The sequence below is a fragment of the Periplaneta americana genome, chromosome 15 (genome assembly GCF_040183065.1).
Source record: "Periplaneta americana isolate PAMFEO1 chromosome 15, P.americana_PAMFEO1_priV1, whole genome shotgun sequence".
NCBI classification, from domain to species: Eukaryota; Metazoa; Arthropoda; class Insecta; order Blattodea; family Blattidae; genus Periplaneta; species Periplaneta americana.
Window position 1 is genome coordinate 68,100,737 of NC_091131.1, and position 19,296 is coordinate 68,120,032.

Sequence of the window (19,296 nt, forward strand, 5' to 3'; positions counted from 1 at the left end):
GTAGTATCCAGAAATGCATATAGTGTGTTAGTTGGGAGACCGGAAGGAAAAAGACCTTTGGGGAGGCCGAGACGTAGATAGGAGGATAATATTAAAATGGATTTGAGGGAGGTGGGATATGATGGTAGATTTGTGTTTAGTGATAAGCATAAGTATAAAATGTATTATATATGTACAGTATTTCCTCTGTTTGGCATGAACACATTTTTGTTTAAAATTAAACACTATAGATAGCAAACATGAAAGCATTCATAATGCCTAATTCAACAATATTGTACTACGTAGCTCTTTGTAGCGTATTGGTAAAGTGAAAGATCGTGGTGTAATTGGACCCAGGTTCGAACCTGGGGTAGGTTTATTATTATCTTACTCAGGATAGGGACCGATGACAGGCTTATGTGAGGGCGGCAATGAACCTCCAGGTTCCTTAAAAGCCGTAAGTAAGTAAGTAGGTTCAAATATAGTAACATAATAAAGTAATCTGAAACTATCAGGCCCGGGATCGAATCCTGATTGGGATTAGGTGGCTAATTTAGGCTTTTTTCCGGTATTTTCCCTCAACCTATTAAGAACAAATCCAGGGTAACTTTCGGTGTTGGACTCTGTGTTAATTTCGTCGTCATTATCACCTTCATCTTCATCCATCCTGCCTTTCTTATTCACATGTTATTTTGTCATACAGGGCAAACAGATTCCGACCTAATATGTGCCCCAACCTCAGATTATATCATTCTATGTCTCAAAAGTTATACCTACTGAAAACTTCAATTTGAAGCATCATTAATAAAACAGCTAATGTTGTTGTTTTCTAATGCCAGGCGTTTGACAATAAAGTCATTTGACCTCTTGCACTCAAATATTTTTCCAAGATATTATCATGAAAACAGCTAATGTTGGTATGTATATAAGAAACCTGGATTCAAATCTAATTAATTTTGAATGTCATTTCATTATTGAAAAAGATAATGTTGGTAAAAATATTCTTTGTATTTTTTTTCCAAACCCACTGGCATCATTTCGCCTGTTCTTCATCTTTATTCCTTATGATTATAAGTGTATGAGACAGTGTCTGTCTTTCCAGTCAGCACTGCAAGGTAACTTGTGCATATACGTAGTAGGAGCTTCATATGTGACTAGCCACTTAAAAAGAAATCAAATGTTGAAGTTTGAAGTTATATTTCAGGATATTAAATTTAAAAAATCCAATAATATATCGTACATGCAGAAGAATAAAATTATATTTAAACAATTCACATTTTTTTCACATAAAATTTCTTTTCTAGGACTGCAGTTGAAAGCGGATTTTCGTTTACAAAGATAGACAACATAAATATGACAGAATTTGAGAAGATGAAGAAATGCTCACCAATTTGTTATGTTTCCAATGTAACTGCACCTACACTTCTCTCAATTGGTACCAAAGACAAACGCGTCCCCAGCAGTCAAGGAATCAATTACTATTACAGTCTGAAGGCAAACAACGTGAAGACAAAGTATGTATGACGTCACTACCTTTCGAAGGTTGAATTTGTGTTGGTAATGATACCAGGATGAGAAAATTGTAATAAATCCAATGAAGAGATAATCTTTTCCATGTCTGGCTATATAGTTCAATAGGAAATGTTTAAAGAAAATCTTATTCAAATCATTGCTTAGTATTATTTAGTAAGGGGCATAAAGCTTTCCCATCCTTAAAAGGAGAGGCAGGAATTAAGAGTTAGTAATTTATGTATTTCATGTTTCTTACAAATTTATTTATTTATTTTTTTTTTCAGGCTTTTACTTTATGATGATTGTCATCCACTGAGCCAAGGTCCTGTGGAAATGGACAACCTCATTAATGCTGTTCTGTGGTTTATTGAGCATAATGTTTAAGTGAAGAGAACTTCTGAAAGCTAACATAAATGGTAAATTTTCTTTTTATATCAGCTATGCATATTGTTATTTTGTACCAAGTTACAGGAATAATTCGCGGATGCTCGTGTAAAGGGGGTTAAGTATGAATTGGCTAAACTGGAATAAGTATAGATTTGAACTATCCACAATTACTTTTCTCTTGTGTTAAAGGGGTTAAGTTATTCTTCCATCTATGATGCAGTTACAGTGCTCCATAGTTTGTGACAAATAGGTTTTATTCAGTACCAAAGGAGAGAAGTTTATGTACCTTACAATTTGACTTAACCCCCTTTATACGAGCACCCGCGAATTGCAAAACTCTTTATATGAGCTATGCATATTGTTGTTTTGTACAGTGAAGCCTGTTCAAGACGGAAGTGACATGGTCTTAATTTTTTTTCCGTTGTGGACAGGTTTCCGTGTTATTCAGGTGTGACATTAAAATGGAATATTTTGTCATTCATATACATGAAAAACAAAATGGCATGCCGCAAACTGCAAGATGTACAAAATATTCCATTTAACACTCATCACATTAAATCAGCTTTCTGTCGCTCATTACGTTGGTGAATCTTCTTGATTAAAATCTCATTTTCTGTATAAATATTATCGTAACTCACTCATTAGTCATTAAACATTACTAAAGTTTACTAATCTCATTCTATTTAATATCTAACACTACACTCTAATACTGTACTGCATATCACTGCACATTATTAATTAATTGGATTAGAAGCCATCTATTAGAAGCCTTGAATTCTGGTTTATTTAATTTCTTTCCCAGTTCAATAACTTGCTTTGCAGAACAGATCCAGAAATTGGCTTACAGTTCATTTATTTCCACATAAACAGTTGCTTTCTGGTTCCTTTTGTGTCACCAATATTGGCCGCACGCCACTCACTCATTATGATCTTTATTTTTTAAAGTGTCACACCTGAGTTTTCCACAACTGTACTTCTATATTATTTCACATAGACTTTGTTTCTAATTTTCCATTATCTCGATAATTTTTACTTCATCACTTAATGTTAATGCCACATTTTATGCAACTTTTTTTTACCTGGAAATCACTACACTTGCGCTCAGTTTAGCTATGACAGTATACGGGTGTGAAGCATTGAAAATCTTTGAAGGGACTCGCCTGCCTAGTCAACAGGGTAATAAAATTTATGACCAACAGGCCAACACACCCTCGTACCCTCTACAATTTTGCAAAGAAAACTTGTTTTTATCTTAGTGACCTACATATTTCGTATATTCCTTGAAATTACACGCTGTTTCAAAATATAGTTACAAAATATAGTGTGTGTCCAAAATATTGTTTCCGTTTTGAACAGTAGCAGACAGTTTCCGTTTCGGCGTTGGACAGTTTCCATTTTATTCAGGAAAAATTACACATAATACATACAAATTTTGCCGGGACCAATAAATTGTTCCGAAATAGACTGGATTCCGGATTGTTCAGGTTCCGATTTGAACAGGTTTCACTGTACTAAGTTTGAGGAGTAATTACAAAATAACAATCAAATCACACATACAGTTGTGAAATTTAAATACTTTATTTCATTTGTGATTTTGTGTAAGGTTATACAGAAGATTACTGAGTATAAATAGGGCTCCAGATATAATATCTTTTAAATAGGAACCCATTTATGCCAGATTCAACCTGTGGTGCTATGGACCAGTAGACTCTATAACATAAAAAGCACTTTGTCATCGTAATAAGTACACAATGCTGAAATAATTATATTTTGCTGTCTGATTTATTTGTTTCTCTGTCTGTCTATTATTATTTACTCATACCTATTTTGACTTAGATGAAGATGTTGCGTCATGCTGATCACATGTCACGAAAGTCTCACTATTTCTCCATCTAGATCAAGTCAGAAAGCTCCAAATATGGGGAAACTTTTCAAGGACGTAAAATAAAACCCTAGACAAATACAGTGTGTCCGCAACTGATAGTTGGGTTTTAAATTATTATACAATTGTAATGAAACATGATAGAGATTTGAAACAGTCACTTAATCATTTATATTTATTAATTAATTATAACCCATCTTTTGTTCCTCGTTAATCTTCATATACAAGAAGTAATTTTCATTCACTCAACTTTTGGGACTTGGAACTCTATCATCACACTTTTTACTCTTATCTGCAAGGTATATTATAGTGTTGTAAATGTAGTTGTGCATTTTGTTGACAGTATTGAATTCAGCCCAATGGTATCATCACCTTATCTCTATTTCAGGTAATAATGAACTGTTAACCCTTTGAACTCTTCTTCACCAGACTTTCAACAATAATGGATTTGAATCATATGGGAAAGTCAGCCATGAAATTATTTACTTTGCGAACTAAACAAAAGATCGAAAGGTAATAATGTATCTGCTGGAATTTTCTTGAAACTGTTATTGGAATGAGCTTTAGGAAACGACCACTTTAAGAAGAATGTGTAACATTGATACAGTTGAAATCAATGTCATGGTATGTGTATATGTTTGGTGTGGGGAATTAATTTTAGTGTGTTTATGTTTAATTAATTTTGTTGATCTGGAAACTGTGTGTCTAATTGTTGAAGGATTAGATATTTATATTTACCTCAAATTACATATATTGCGCTTCCATGAATGCTGGTGTGTGAGGTAATAATTCTTTGAAGATTAATACTGACTGACACGAAATGTTTTACTTTTTCACCATACAAAGTAAAAAAAAAAAAAGTATATGACGCTGCAAAAAATCGAGTTGGGTAGTTTACGAAAATACAACATTTTGTTATTACGTGTTGCTTCTGTTCTGTTTTCCATTTCAGACTGTCATACATCGTACATTTTAAAGCCATAGAACTTAACTTTATCATTACGAGATAGTAATAAAGACTGTTTAGGATTTTTCTCTTACAGACAATGGTATTCAACTCTTCTGAATTACTAGGGCAGTAGACCTAAGAAAATGAAATTGACTGGTAACAGCCATGGATAGTGAGTGGTACCAGTATTCAATTTTCAGTCGGTATTATGAAGAACAGTTATTGAAACTGTAGGAGATAATCAGTTCATATAATGTCAGTCCAGTGTCATTGTTTGTGTACTGGGTGGATAGATTATGAGTTTCCTGTGCTACATGCATGGCTGCATGGGCTGTACTGTGTGGCAACATGAGTCTGCACTTTACCAAACTATAACCAATACTGAAGGTACTGGCTAATAATATTATAAAAAAAAAATTATTTAAAAAGACCATACTCACTCGTGTGAACCAAGGAGATGTTGGAACTGATTTCCTTCGTTTTCCAAACATTTCTGGTATCAACTAAAGGGAAATTTTTCTATGCGATGCCTTATGTCATCTAGAACTTCTTTAGTGAGCATTGTGCTTCATTGTATTCATTTTTCATCTCGAATACTCTCTGTTTCCAGAGATTTGTTAACTAATTTATGAATCACAGCACAAGTTGGAATTCTATCATCAGAGAAATTTTCTTGGAATAATCATGACAGCGTGAGCTGATTCTGTACACACATACGAATCATAAATAAACACTCCTTGTGGAATAGAATACTTCGGCCTATTATTAGCTATACCTTTTTTTTAGCACACTACTGTACACGTGTGGTTTCATGAGCTGTTCAGCTCAGACTGATGATGCATTCCTGCACTCCCTGCAGTGGCGTGGGTGGTAAATTCATAATCTGTTCACCCTGTACCTCTCCATTGAACAGTTTGAAAAAGCTTAACTTTACAATTTGAGTAATAGTACGAGGCGCGACCATAAAGTAACTTTCCCACTCGTCCCACAGCTAGCAAAGTATATGTTGCGCGAAGCAACTGCATGTATGTGATAGAGTAATGTCCTGTTATGGCGCATCCACTAGCGGAACTTTCTGAGTGCTCTCAGTAGCTTCGTTGCATTGGTTGAAGATGGACGTTCCTATTCCAGCTTCCGCCATGTGTGAAGTGCTGTCAGTGATAAAGTTTTTGAATGCACAGGGCATAGCGCCGATTGAAACTTATCGTCAGCTGTGCCAGATCTATGGGCCTAATGTCATGAGCAAACAGATGGTGCGTTGCTCCACAAGGTCGTCTGTGATGATGGTTGGCCTCCCACTGCACTCCTCGTCATGCATATTTTGGCGTCCTGCTGAAAATTGTCTACAGCAGCAATGCACCATCTACTTGCTCATGATGTTAGGCCCATAGACCTGGCACAGCTGCCGATAAATTTCAATCGGCGCTATGCCCTATGCATTCAAAAACTTTATCACTAATCACACTTCACACATGGCAGGAGCTGGAATTGGAGTGTCCATCTTCAACCAATGCAACGAAGCTACTGAGAGCACTCGGGAAGTTCCGCTATTGCATGCGCCATATGATTTGCTAGCTGTGGGACAAGTGGGAAAGTTACTTTATGGACGCTCCTTGTATGTTATGTATGTTTTAGGAAGATTCACCAGATTTTGTTAAATTTGTTTCATGGAATTTATGGCAGCTGAATTTTGGATTAAGGATGTGTTTGGCATATCTCAGGTCACAGAATATATATTTTTATACACTGTGATATTTTTTTGTGTGCTTTAACATTATAATGGCAGTTGGTTATAACAACTACTAATGTGAGTTAGTCGTGTTTCAACTAGTTTAAAATTAACTGATTCATTTGCAGTACAAAATTGTATCATTTGCAGTACAAAATTGTATAAAAGTCTCTTATGCCTGTGCCATAATGTTTTTTGTCTTATTATATTAAATAATCAGATAATTAAATAGCAGAGGTTAAGTACAACTTACATGATCTCTATAGGCATTGTATTGTATGTGATAATGTGATTTTAAATTTAAATAAGTTTATTTACATGCTTATAATTGATTGACAAATAGAACAGGGTGTCCACCCATCTGGAAAACTGGGAAATATCAGCAATTTTATAACTTACGAGAAAACTGCGAAATAACGGGGAATTCAGGAAAAATCCTGGAAATAATAATAATAATAATAATAATAATAATAATAATAATAGTAGTAATAGTAGTAGTATTTTACTCTGTTCGGTTGATAAACTTCTGTGCATTCTCAGACTATTAGTGTGTGAGAGAGAAGGATGTTGAGAGACAAGAACAGAAACTCTGCACATGCGTGTAACAGCACTACACCAACACTACCGCATTTTCAGAACACATCAGTAGTTCTGTCTGAGTCTATCTGTGCTTCTAAAAACATATATTTCCTGCTTCTGTTATGTTTATTTAATTTTTGTATATAAGATAAAAGTGTATTCAACTCCTCTTCCCAAACAAATTACGCTACACTAAGCATGCCTCCTTGAACTGATATTTTTGTAGTGAGACAACCCCCCACTGCTCTGACTTGGCTGAGCACATATAAAGTGTCAGAAGTCTAACAATACATACATTCATTAATACTGTACCATAACTTTAAATAATCGAAGTAATTTTTTGTGCATTTTAACCCATGATACACATAACCATGCATAAGTTTAAACTAGCCATCATCCAATGAAGAATGCCTATTACATTGTATTAGATGACTTTGACCAATGAGGACATTGGTTTTGTAGGTAGCCTACTAATAAATATGGCGAAATGCGGATTCACCAACTTTGGTTTTAACCATAATATTGCTATATTCTTGTTTCCTAGCTTGACTTCCTGCTCTATGACCTTTGATGTCTTGTTTTAAAAATAGATTAAATTGAATGGAACTTAGAAATGTATATAATGATCATTTACATAATTGTGTAAATATTTTTTTAATAGATATTAACATAAATATTTAATATTAAACCAATCATTGTTATGATCTGAAGAACAAAAAGAATTGAATTACAAAAATACGTTAAAAAATTATGAATGAATAGCTACTTTAATTCCAGCTTCCATTTTATAAATTTTAATGTCAGTGGGGAAAAAAAAAATATTCTGTATCTGGGAAACAGGGAAATATCAAAGAATTTTAAAAATAGATATGGATGTACACCCTGTAAAAAAATGGAAATCAAAAGGGAAATAGGTACTTGGCTTCTATCATGAGTGTCTACTTTTACAAAATGTGCTGTTTATTTCCGAGTTCTGATTTTCTGGTTCATTGTGCTGTCACATAGCTACAGGACCATTTGGAACCTGTAACAGGTCAATTTTGCATAGTTTTTCCTTAGTGGTGACTTTTGTCTTCCTGTCGTCCACAGCTGCACTGTAAGATTACTTGCATGATTCTAGCCACAGATCACACACAGAAAGATGTGCAGCTCAATGCTTAAACGATGCCAACATAGAATGCCAGGACGACCGTAGAGCCATCTGCGGGCAGTTGCAAATCTGAAGTCGGTAACAGCATTTACTATCTTACTACCAACCTCTCTTTCTGTGTCGGTAACAATATTTACTACTATACCAGACCATTTTATTCACTATTGCAATATACATAATTTGTATTCCATTTCGATTACAATTTTATCCTCCTTTTTCCAGCTCACCTGCCAGTAACAATAATTAATAGTTACCAGCTTCGTATTTCGGGTTGGGAAGGGAATGGAAAGGGCATGTTTTTTATAACTCGTAAGGAATGAAATGTCTTATACGTGTTCTTTTATTCTGTTCAACAGATTATCAGGTAAGGAGTTGATACTGCGTTTTAAATGGAAATGTATTTCCTGAAATTGTAAATATAAATGAAACATAACGAGATTATTATTGATATGCTTCAAGCAAACAAATGTGAAATAAAGTACGTAATACATGTAGGCTCAAATAGAAGGAATCCGGACTTAGCATTCTTTTCACTTTCCGAAATATGTTGAGACGCATGTAATATTGTTTACTTAATGTATTTCTTTAAATTACTTCCATCTTCAGACCTACAGAGAGTAATACAACCATGTTTTTTTTATAGGTGAATTTAACATTGAAACATACGATTAGCTGTGTGTCTTTTAATATCGCAATATTGAGACAAACTACTAGTACACATGTTTCATGTTAATAAACAGGAAAAGGTTTTTATTTAGTATCATGGACGTCATCTGTAGTAATTCAGTGGAGCCCAGACAACCTGATACACAGCATGTTCTGACCCTGGTTTTCTGTGACATGGTGGAATCATAGAAAACAATGTTATGATGTTTCTTACATCCCTAATAAATAACACATATTATGTATTTAATTCTTTTGCATTTGTTTTCTTAAAGCATATCAGTCATTTCATCTTACAATAAGCTCAGCGATAGTATGTGAAAACTACTTCACAATAATTCTCTTATGTTTAATAGGGTATGTATAATTTCAGTAAATACATTTCCATTTAGCCTATATAATCAACAGTAAGTATGTATTAACTCTTTACCTGATATTTTGTTGAAAAGAATAAAAGAACACATATAACACACATTAACAAAAGACGTGAATAATACTGTATATTCTGCTGGTACTGTGGTCAGTGAGTGAACTCAAACGTTAAAATTTGAATTTCAAATGAAAATATGGTCGCTCATGTTTGGAGTAGAATTGTATTTGTTTGCCACCTGCTGAGAAATTATTGAAAAAAAAAAACGATCAATTATTGAAGACAGACTCCATTAGATATGTCTCTATTTCATGTAAGAAATCTTCCAATGAGAGGTGAACCCCCCTGATTCTAGCTGATGATTTCTTGCCAGAGTTATAAGATTGCCTGTTTACAGGGCATCATTGTGGATCATTCGAAGATGTCTCCCCTTGCTCGTCACGCTGATTCACTTTATCCTTTATCCCACACAGAAACAGACCTTCTGCAGAGGTCACAGAACTCGGAATAGTTAAATGTTTTGTCCCATAGATCTCAGTTACTTTCTTATTGAAATCGCTGACCCTCATTTCTTCCAGAATACAATGATCTATGCATGTAGATTTACTTATTTCACTTTTACAACGAATTATTCACCCGTTTTTGTAGTATTGAATTAATAATGTAATAAACATAATACGATAATTATTATTACAGAATGACGAGTAGAATGTGCTTTTATGTTTCTCTTTGCTCCATAGTATGGATGGACAATTTTATAAGACATAACAGAATCTCAGTTTCTTGCCATGAAATGCTGAAGTCGGATATTTTAAACTCCAGCTGTGCTTTACAAATCGAAAAAAGAAATATATAATATGTTTTATTTTTTTAGAAGCTGTAGTATTTATCTTTGTAGCAATAGTTTGAAATCTGAGTAAAATAAAAAATTGTTCTCTCTCTCTATGAAGTTAAATCATGAACTAGTTTGGAATTGTGGATAATTTACTGATTAAAATTACAACTATATACGCTAATTCAGACACAGCCACAGATGAGTTTACAGCTTCATATCAAGGAGACTGGGTCTAATTCCTAGCAGATCCTGCGAGATGTCATGGGAAAAATATAATTACGTAATTTAACTTGAATATGTAAGCAAATTTAGCGAGAACAATAAATGTGAACATTTTCAAGTTTTAATGGGCAAATTCATGGGATGACTGTTATTTGTAATCACCAGTATCAGATATTTCTCGAAATTACATTCCCTTGGAGTGATTTATAAAGCCAGAATGAAATGGAAATACGATTCATAGTAAGTGCATTGCCACAATTTTTTTTTAGTGTTTACTCTGCAGATATAATAAGTCAACATTGTTTCTAGTGTGGCTGCTGACATGCAGTAAGATAGTGGTGAAAATTTTATTGTAACACTTTCTTTTTTTTTGCAAGTTTTTTATGTTCATTGAACCTACAGCTTATGTGAATAAGTTCAGATGTATTTTTCGTATAATATCCTGTTGAGATGCATGCTATAAAACAAGTTATATCTTTTAAGACGTCTGTATAATTTTATAATGAAATGAAAAAGTGTTGAGAATAAAATGTGTGCAAGTTAAGAATTATTAATTAAATGCTCTTATCACCATTCACGATTAAATTCAGCATTTTTTTTTATAATAAAGTGTAATATTAAGTTGTCATTGTCGCAATCTCTTGTTAGAGAGATTTTTTTCTAGGCACTTCTCGTCTTGAAACACCATGGCTTCACATATCACACTATAACACTTTTCTTATTATATTTGATGCTGCTAGTATGGTTTTTTGCTTTATAGTTACTCTATTGCGTGTCTCTTGGTGTTATTTCACACAGCGTTTCAGTTCTTTCGTTACAGTTCCTGTGACACCAACTATTACTGATATCACGATATTCAACATTCAATATATCTCTGTACTTACACAAGCATATTTGTACATTAAGTCACTTTCTATCTCCTTTTGTGTGAAGTTAGTGATACATCTACTAATAAATAGAATTAATTTGTCTTTCTTCGTTTTGTTATTTCGGTTTATTAACTTAAACCTTCCTGTTTGCACTCCTCAATTCTGAGATACATTATATCGTCCTGTACACTTACAGTCTATGAATGTGTTTGTATGTGTGTATTGAGTGCGTGACTTAAATTAAAATAAGTCAAAGTAACAAATTTCTATCTACATAAATTGTTACATTGCCTTTTTGTTGTTCTCTTTTGTTTGTAAAACTGAAAATCTCTGACCGTTCTTCATTATGAGATACACAAGCAATAGGGAATTTTCGACAAAATCTTCTACACACAGTATCAACTGAATTTGTTTGTACAGAACAATCGCAATGTACATAACATGTTCTGCTATATACCTAAACCTGTGTATGTTTTTTTTCTCACAACAGCACAAAATAAACTACCTCACACTGATTGAGACAATAGTAGGTTTTAATTGCTTGTAAATGAAAAACCCTAGCATCTTTATTGATCGCCATAGGATAGCATCACATTTAATGTAGTAATGTTAATCAAAGACTTGATTCACTTAATCTATATTAACATCTCAATTGACGAAACTTCACTGAAATGAAAGGTTTGAATTACAAGATTTCTTCTTCTTTTTCTAATGACCAACATTGGAGGATAAGTTCATTTGTTGCCTAGCAGTCCAGTAGAGTGCATTGATGTTCCCTGCATCTTGTAATTTTTCGTCAAGACTGGAACAGGCTAGTAGATGGTTGTCCATTTTGCTGTTGGGCTCTCTGCATATGGTGCATTCGTCAGTTGATATTTGATGGCTAATCTGAAGGCAGCAGGAGCTTCTTTTCTTGGTTGGTTTTTATATTTTTCTCAAAGCTTATTAATGTTTTTCCCACGATTTTCCTTGTGTTTGATTTTTGGAGATTAGCAAAAATTAATTTCCATCCACAGCCCCATCGTAAAAGAAAACCCTTCTGAAAAGCTCTTGCTGTTCAGTAATATTGTTTATACACATCGAAAACATTATTAAACAACAAAATGATAAGACTAGTGGAATTATTCTGAAAAAATTTGTATTATTACACATCCATATGTATTGCGACTAAATGATTTTATAGAATACTAGTGTATGTATCAGAATTCACAATCATATCCAATAATGTAGTTTACATTGTTTCCAATCCAGATTTTACTTTCCATCAAACCTGTGGAGGCTGAATTCACACAATGTATCTTTCTCTCTGACATGCTGTTCATTATTTGCATCAACTCCAAAACTCTTCTGCCATTTATTTTAGTCAATCAGTGCTTTCTGAGGCCCTCTCTCTTAAGAGTACAGTCAGTAGCATCAAAAAATGATCTCTTGTGAATTCTATCCTTGACTTAATTCACATTTCAACCACACCGTCATCAAGTTAAAGGTGATTGCTTGATCTGCTCTACCTCACTCTGAATCTCTCTTCAGCTGTTACGTAGATCATTTGGTTTGTTCAGTTATGCAAGGTATATGTTATACATATTTCCAGTGTTCAATTAAATCTTTCCAGCAATCTTGATGCAGTGAATTGGCAGAAGTGTATTCAAGCTTCAGTTCCTCAAAACTGACTCCTCTGCCATCTGCCAATAGTAATGCCATTCTTGTTTTCCTATGACGCTGTGGTAACATGACAGTGGTAGCAAGTAATCTGCAAATATCTGGTAAGTTTCAAACCTGCAGTTTAATGATGATACAGTGTCGCATTTGTTATATATATTTTCATGACTGCTATAAAAGAAGTTACAAATGTGACTCTTGGACATTTCCAGTAAGGAAAATTCTTAATGAAGACCATCTCTTACACTGCAAAGAGCTCAGGAAATTTCGGAAAGAAACACACTACATGTTTGACTGCAAAGCTACAAAAAGTATTACAGGACACAGAAGGATATTTGAAGACAACAGAACTGACTCCGTCACCATCATCCAAAAATTCAGTGTATTAATGCTATTGACTTTGCTATAAATATTGTAGCAAAGCAGACTCATTATGCTCCTTTAACTTCGGGATGAAAATGGTGATAATGGAGAACTCAATCTGAGAACCAAAGGCCTGCAAGATGCCCATCATTTGTCCTTAAGTGAGTTGAAGAAAAACTTCGAAAAAAAATCAGATAATTCTGCCCAAGAATATTGGAGTGCATATTATATTCGAGTAAATACGGTACATACCATAAGTTGGAATGTTTAAATGAATATTCGTAATTCAGCAGAAGTAATATTTTATTGCTATATGGTCTTTTCACATATTTTAAATTTAAAAATCTAAATATGCTGCAAAAGTCTGGAAAGTTAAAAGTACACTTCAAAGAACCTAATTTTCGAATTGATATTAAAAGAAAGAAAAAATAAACACTGAACTTTATTGTGATAGCTGAGTTGTGTATTGGTTTGCAGAATTTTACATTTTATTACTTTCATATTACACAATCAAATATCCTGACAAAATTTTAACTCCTATAGACTCTATAGTTCTGTTTATCATTTACACTTGTAGTAAAGTATTTGCATACTGAAACTCTGGGCTGTTCTCGTATTCACACATGTCCAATGCTATTTCACAGCTCTCTTTCACTACTCGCTTCTCGTCCTCGAGATATTTCTTCAGAATTTCGAAACAAACTGGTGACGCAATGGCTCCCAGAGCCTCTGCACATTCATGGCGCACCATCTCGTTCTCTGCAGTATCTTCTAGAGATTCTTGTAGATAAGGGATGCTGGTGTCATGCTGGAGCTGACCCAGCACAAATGCCACTTCATGGCGGAAGAGTGCACTGCCTGCTTTCAAACCTGCATAAGATAAATCTTGTTATGAAATTTTAAGCTTCCACAGTGACTGCTTGAAAGAAAAGTTTCGGATTTCACACCATGTATTTCAAATCTCCAACATTCCACAATTGTTTATGGGTTCCATCATCAAAGTATCCGAGAATAATGTCCAATAAAATGAAAATAAGTGTCAATTTAACTTTATTGTAAATGTTTCGAAATTTTCTCTTCAAATTTGTACTATCAGTTACAGTGAAACCTGTCCATAACAGAACCTGCACTAAACGGGAACCTTGCCTTAAAGGAAAAATTCCATGGTATAGGTCGCGCCAGGGATTTTGGCAGATGGATTTTCTTATTGCGATCTGGAGAGCGAGTTCTAACCGCTGCAAGATCGGTTGTTATCTCTGTCGCAGTGGAATGGGTAGGACATAAGAGTAAACATGCACGCCCGAGTATTTGTGCACTCTGGACAGACACCTCCAAAAACTAAACATATATTACAGTAGTCTATATGTGTCTTTGGTATTCCCAAGAAACTTGTTCGATTAATTAAAATGTGTCTCAATGAAACTTACAGCAGAGTCCGTATAGGCCAGTTTCTATCTGATGCTTTTCCAATTCACCGCGGGCTAAAGCAAGGAGATGCACTATCACCTTTACTTTTTAACTTCGCTCTAGAATATGCCATTAGGAAAGTTCAGGATAACAGAGAGGGTTTGGAATTGAACGGATTACATCAGCTTTTTGTCTATGCGGAAGACGTGAATATGTTAGGAAAAACTCCACAAACGATTATGGAAAACACGGAAATTTTACTTGAAGCAAATAAAGCGATAGGTTTGGTGGTAAATCCCGAAAAGACAAAGTATATGATTATGTTTCGTGACCAGAATATTGTACGAAATGGAAATATAATCTGTTATATATATGGAAATATATATATGTATATGGAAATATGTTAATCCTTAGTCAATAGATAAGACTGAGTTTTACGAAATACGAACATTAAGGGATGGAAAATGGGAGGCAGTAATAATCAAAATAATTATACCGATTTATTTTGTATAACCAGCAGACGTGCAGCCTTTAAATTTAATACAAAGATTCACTCATAAAATTGGGTTAGATTATTCATCTCATATCTCAGAATTGTTTCTAAAATGTATAAGAAAAGTAAAAAAATTCAATTTCATGTAGGTTACTCCCTTGAAATAACTTTTTTTTAATTTTATTTATTTATTTATTTTTTTACTTCCGAGCAGAGAGGAGAGAGAAAGAAGTCGACGATTTTAAAAATTCACTTAACTATGTTTAACTAGAGACGTAAAATTTAAAGTGAAGGTTACTCTCTACAATATTGGTTAAACATTCTTAGATTTTTTAAATACCATATCCTAAGGTACTGATGAAAAGTCAGAAGGGAGTGAGAAATCTCATGTCATCCGATCTCGATGAAAGTCGATATCTGGGGATCTTTGCGATCACAGAATACGAATAAGGTATTATTTAGTCCAACTTTGTCCCTAAAATGGTGGAGTGGGACAAAAATGGGTGAAAAATTAAATTAGATATCTTAGGGGTTTTCGAGACGAAAATTACGAATAATACAATTTGTGCGAATTCAATATGGCAGTTTCAGTACTATGAATTATATTTTAAAAAATTAAACATCGGATATCGCACAGGTAACACATGTACAGTATTTAAGGGGGTATGTAACACCTTTTGATAGTAGGCCTATACATTTAGTAAAATCCAAAGTGTAATTTATACATATTCTGAATGAATGTTGTGCTGGAATTTAGTATAGTCATCATCTAGATTAATAAACAACTTTTTAGAATCCATAAAATACAGTATTTATTGTGAATGGTAATTATATTTTTCAATTGGTGCAATTTGTGCAGGGAAAATTGGTTTCTCCGATATTTTGTACGATTTCGAATATTTTAAAATGCTTTCTTCTCTGTTCTATTCACAATTTCGTAATTTTATTAACTTGAATTGTCGCACCACCAGTAGACGATCCCTAGATTATTACTGGACAAATCTTGTATATTGATCTGGTAAGGGTAGAATTTTCCTTTTAATTAAGAATTAATTTAATTTAGAAAATGTAGGAAACGTATTGTAAAATCATTGCGAACGGAAGTCATTTACATTTATTAAAGATATTCTTTGAGTAGGACTGTACCGTGGTGTGTTTCATAATAAGGATAATTGATATGAGCTGCTGTTATGAAAATATGAACGACTCAGAATGTTATCGCATCTCATTCTCGCAGCTTACAGAAACAATATTGGCTCGCCTACTGGAAATGTCATCGAGGTCATCTGCCAAAATCGGTGCCTCCGACTATACCGTGGAATTTACGTTCATATATATATATATATATATATATATATATATAAAATAACCTGTATTAAGTGGAACCTGTCCAATGCGGAAACAGAAACTCATACTGGGTGTGTTTAACAGAATATAGAGTCTCAGTTTTATGTGTTTTTATTTTTGTATGTTCCCTATAACATTTTTTGCTTGTTAAATTTTCTGAGCATTGAAAATAGGATTTGGTATTGAGAAGCAATGTAAGTTGCAAGACAATTTTAACAGTACGGTATACAGAAGTGAATCACCTTAAGTTGTAAGACAATTACTGTCAAATGTTAGCAGTGTTGAGAAGTGAACAACCCTGCATTTCATTCAACAAACCCTTTGCCTTTGAATTTTACCTGTACTGGGACCACCAGAGCGTAGCTCAGTGGTCAGAGCGCTTGGTACGTAGAACAAAGGACCTGGGTTCGATCCCCTGCGCCGGAGCGAATTTTTCTCCTCAAATATTAATTGTCAACATTACAGAGATTATTCTGTAGGACAAATTAATAATAAATCCGTAATATAGTTATTTGTGTTACTTATCCGAAAGTTCAATTTCTCACTGAAATAAATACTTATTTTTCTTTTACTGGATACCATTCTTGGACACCTTGTACAGAGCGGGAGCGGGACAATGGCATTTTATATTACCCTGATGAACGAAGCTGTAAGTAGTTCTGAAACGTTGGAGATATTAAATTTAAATACAGGTCTAAAATCTCATCCTTTTCTGTGTATTTTGTTGAAGTTAATTGCTACACTGTGTCTGCAACATCTGTACTGCAGTAATGTTTTTAATTTGTAAGTTTATAGGTTTTATACCGTATATCTGTTTATAAAGGAACTTCTGTAAATAAATTATGGTAGACTTAATTAAGTTCTGTGTTCATGAGTTCGGTAGAAGAAATCTTTTCTGATATCGATTTTGGAAGTTGAATTCATTCTATTATATTCTCTATTTTGTAATTTATTTTACCAAATTCTGAACAAACCTGTAATCGTTAACTAATTTCTTCAGTCCATTTTATCACTATTTCAGATTTCTCAACTTAAAACACTTTATAAGAATAATAAACAAACTGGTAATAATAGAAGTTTCTGTCTATATAAAACAATTATTGTATACTACTTTTGAGAATATATTGTGCAATAAGAGATGGTGGTGGAAATTATGATTAAAAGGATAATTTTATAAAATTTTCCCAACTCTCTTGAAAAGTAGGAGGAAATGAAGCCAACCCATATATTGAAACAAAATTTACTGTATCAGGAATTGTCAAGGCAGCCAACATTACGAAGGCAATTTGGCAGTAAGAAGTAATTCATTTACACTTAAAAGTGCATTACTAGGAAATAGTGACCATCCTTGCTGACTCTGCAGCAACCATGTTTGGTAACTGGTTTGTTGAATAAAAAGATCTATTGTTTCCCCCTGCAACAAAGTAAGGATATTTTACAGCTCATGAATCCCGTATCTGAAAAACCCAAACCCTTTCCCTGAACATTCCATTTAATTATGCTATTATTTTGAATTTTAACCCTGCATATGATAAAATGTGCAAAGTTATCTTCCAGCAGGAACTTATACCTACCCTCGCCAAGTGCAACTATACTTTCTGGTGTGTTTAAGTTTCTCAGAGAGAACATAGCTCTATATCTCTCGAACAAAGACTGATTTTCGTCCAGCAAAATTCGTTTCAATGTGGATACGTCTGTTTCCTGTGATGGTGGTGCAGGATCTACTGAAGCATAAGGGTTCTCTGGCAAATTCTCTAATGCTGCTAGTTCTGTCAGCCATGTGATTCTACCCAGTGCTAGCTGGCAAGTTTCTGCAACTTCTATTACATCATCGTTTGCATATTTTTCAAGAACTTCCTTAACCTCTTTAGATGCTATTGCTCCCAAAGCTTCACCTGAAACAATATTTAAAATGTAACTGGTCTATTAGTAAAGCGCAGCGACTAAGGCTCCAACTCTGTTATAAGTAACCATTTTATGGCGAGTTATTGGAGAATTGTGCATTTCTACTAACCTGCCTCGTGTCTCACCATAGGTTCTTGTCTTTTGTCTTTCAAAATATTTATCAGAACAGGTACAGCTCTCGAATCTTGCATTTGACCTAAGCAGTATGCGAGTTCGTGTTTCAGCAAAGCCGAGGGATCTCCGAAACATTGCTGGATACATTTAATTGCGACGGGACCCCCAAGATTTCGTAAAGTAAATAGGGCTCGAAATCTTTCTTTCAGAGGTCTGCTTTGGTCATTTAGCACACGACCAATTGCTTCAATTTTGCCCTCTGTTGTAACAGGCATTGTTATGTGACGAAACTATATACTTTTTAATAATAACACTCGAGTTATACGACTATTTTCTTCCAACGACCAGACACACTAAAACAAACGTCACATTGACACCATATTGAAACAGAGCCGAATTACGCCCCACGTGTGCTCAGCTTAGTGCAGTGTCGACAACACAATTTTTAAAAACTAATGGTGTAGAAGTCGGTAAATAGCTTTATCAATGTAAAATGAAGTTTTTTGCCACAGTGTACTAAGAAATTCCGCTAAACTCTTACATCAGCTATATGATATGATGTGATATGACACAAATTTCTTATATTTTACTCGCTAAACTAACACACAAAAATTTAGCGAGAAAACCGCGAAATTGGCGACTCTGCCTGGTGCCGCACAATAAGGCAATGTCGCCAACTCGATTGCTGGAAACCCGCTGTAAAATTGTGCAGAAGTTGCTCAATTTTACAATATCATTGTAAAAATGATTGAATAGAATGAATTTCAAAAAACTTCGTTACATCTCTCCATTATATTAATATATCTATGTTTAAAATGTAATCACCCGCATTGTTATTTATTGTAACCAGCATTTCTGAAGCTCAAAATGTTGCTCTTTTTA

The 19,296-nt window shown here is 34.1% G+C and overlaps 2 protein-coding genes across 4 annotated transcripts in view; one reads left to right on the forward strand and one right to left on the reverse strand.

Moving 5' to 3' along the window:
• Positions 1-4,681, forward strand: part of LOC138715095 (acylamino-acid-releasing enzyme-like) — a 30,041-nt gene extending 25,360 nt beyond the window's left edge. For 2 of the 3 annotated variants that reach the window (XM_069847610.1, XM_069847612.1), the window contains exons 12-14: positions 1,284-1,493; positions 1,776-1,907; positions 4,149-4,286. In XM_069847610.1, the coding sequence (XP_069703711.1) occupies positions 1,284-1,493; positions 1,776-1,875 (310 nt within the window). In that variant the 3' untranslated portion in view covers positions 1,876-1,907; positions 4,149-4,286. Of the gene's footprint in view, positions 1-1,283; positions 1,494-1,775; positions 1,908-4,148 lie in introns of all 3 variants that reach the window. The other variant, XM_069847611.1, reaches the window with a different exon arrangement.
• Positions 4,682-13,573: 8,892 nt separating this feature from the next.
• Positions 13,574-18,817, reverse strand: nero (deoxyhypusine hydroxylase nero). Its single transcript, XM_069847615.1, has 3 exons — positions 18,410-18,817; positions 17,970-18,290; positions 13,574-14,018 (listed from the first exon to the last, which is right to left on the reverse strand). The coding sequence occupies exons 1-3, from the start codon at positions 18,687-18,689 to the stop codon at positions 13,714-13,716; spliced, it is 906 nt and encodes a 301-aa protein (XP_069703716.1). The 5' UTR covers positions 18,690-18,817; the 3' UTR covers positions 13,574-13,713.
• Positions 18,818-19,296: the final 479 nt, after the last annotated feature.

Bases quoted from the DNA above. Each gene is read 5' to 3' on its own strand.
- nero (XM_069847615.1), bottom strand. From the start codon at position 18,689: ATGCCTGTTACAACAGAGGGCAAAATTGAAGCAATTGGTCGTGTGCTA. The intron at 18,291-18,409 runs GTTAGTAGAAAT...ATATTGTTTCAG, and splicing joins TATGGTGAGACACGAGGCAG to GTGAAGCTTTGGGAGCAATA. The intron at 14,019-17,969 runs GTAGGTATAAGT...TATCTTATGCAG, and splicing joins TATAGTTGCACTTGGCGAGG to GTTTGAAAGCAGGCAGTGCA.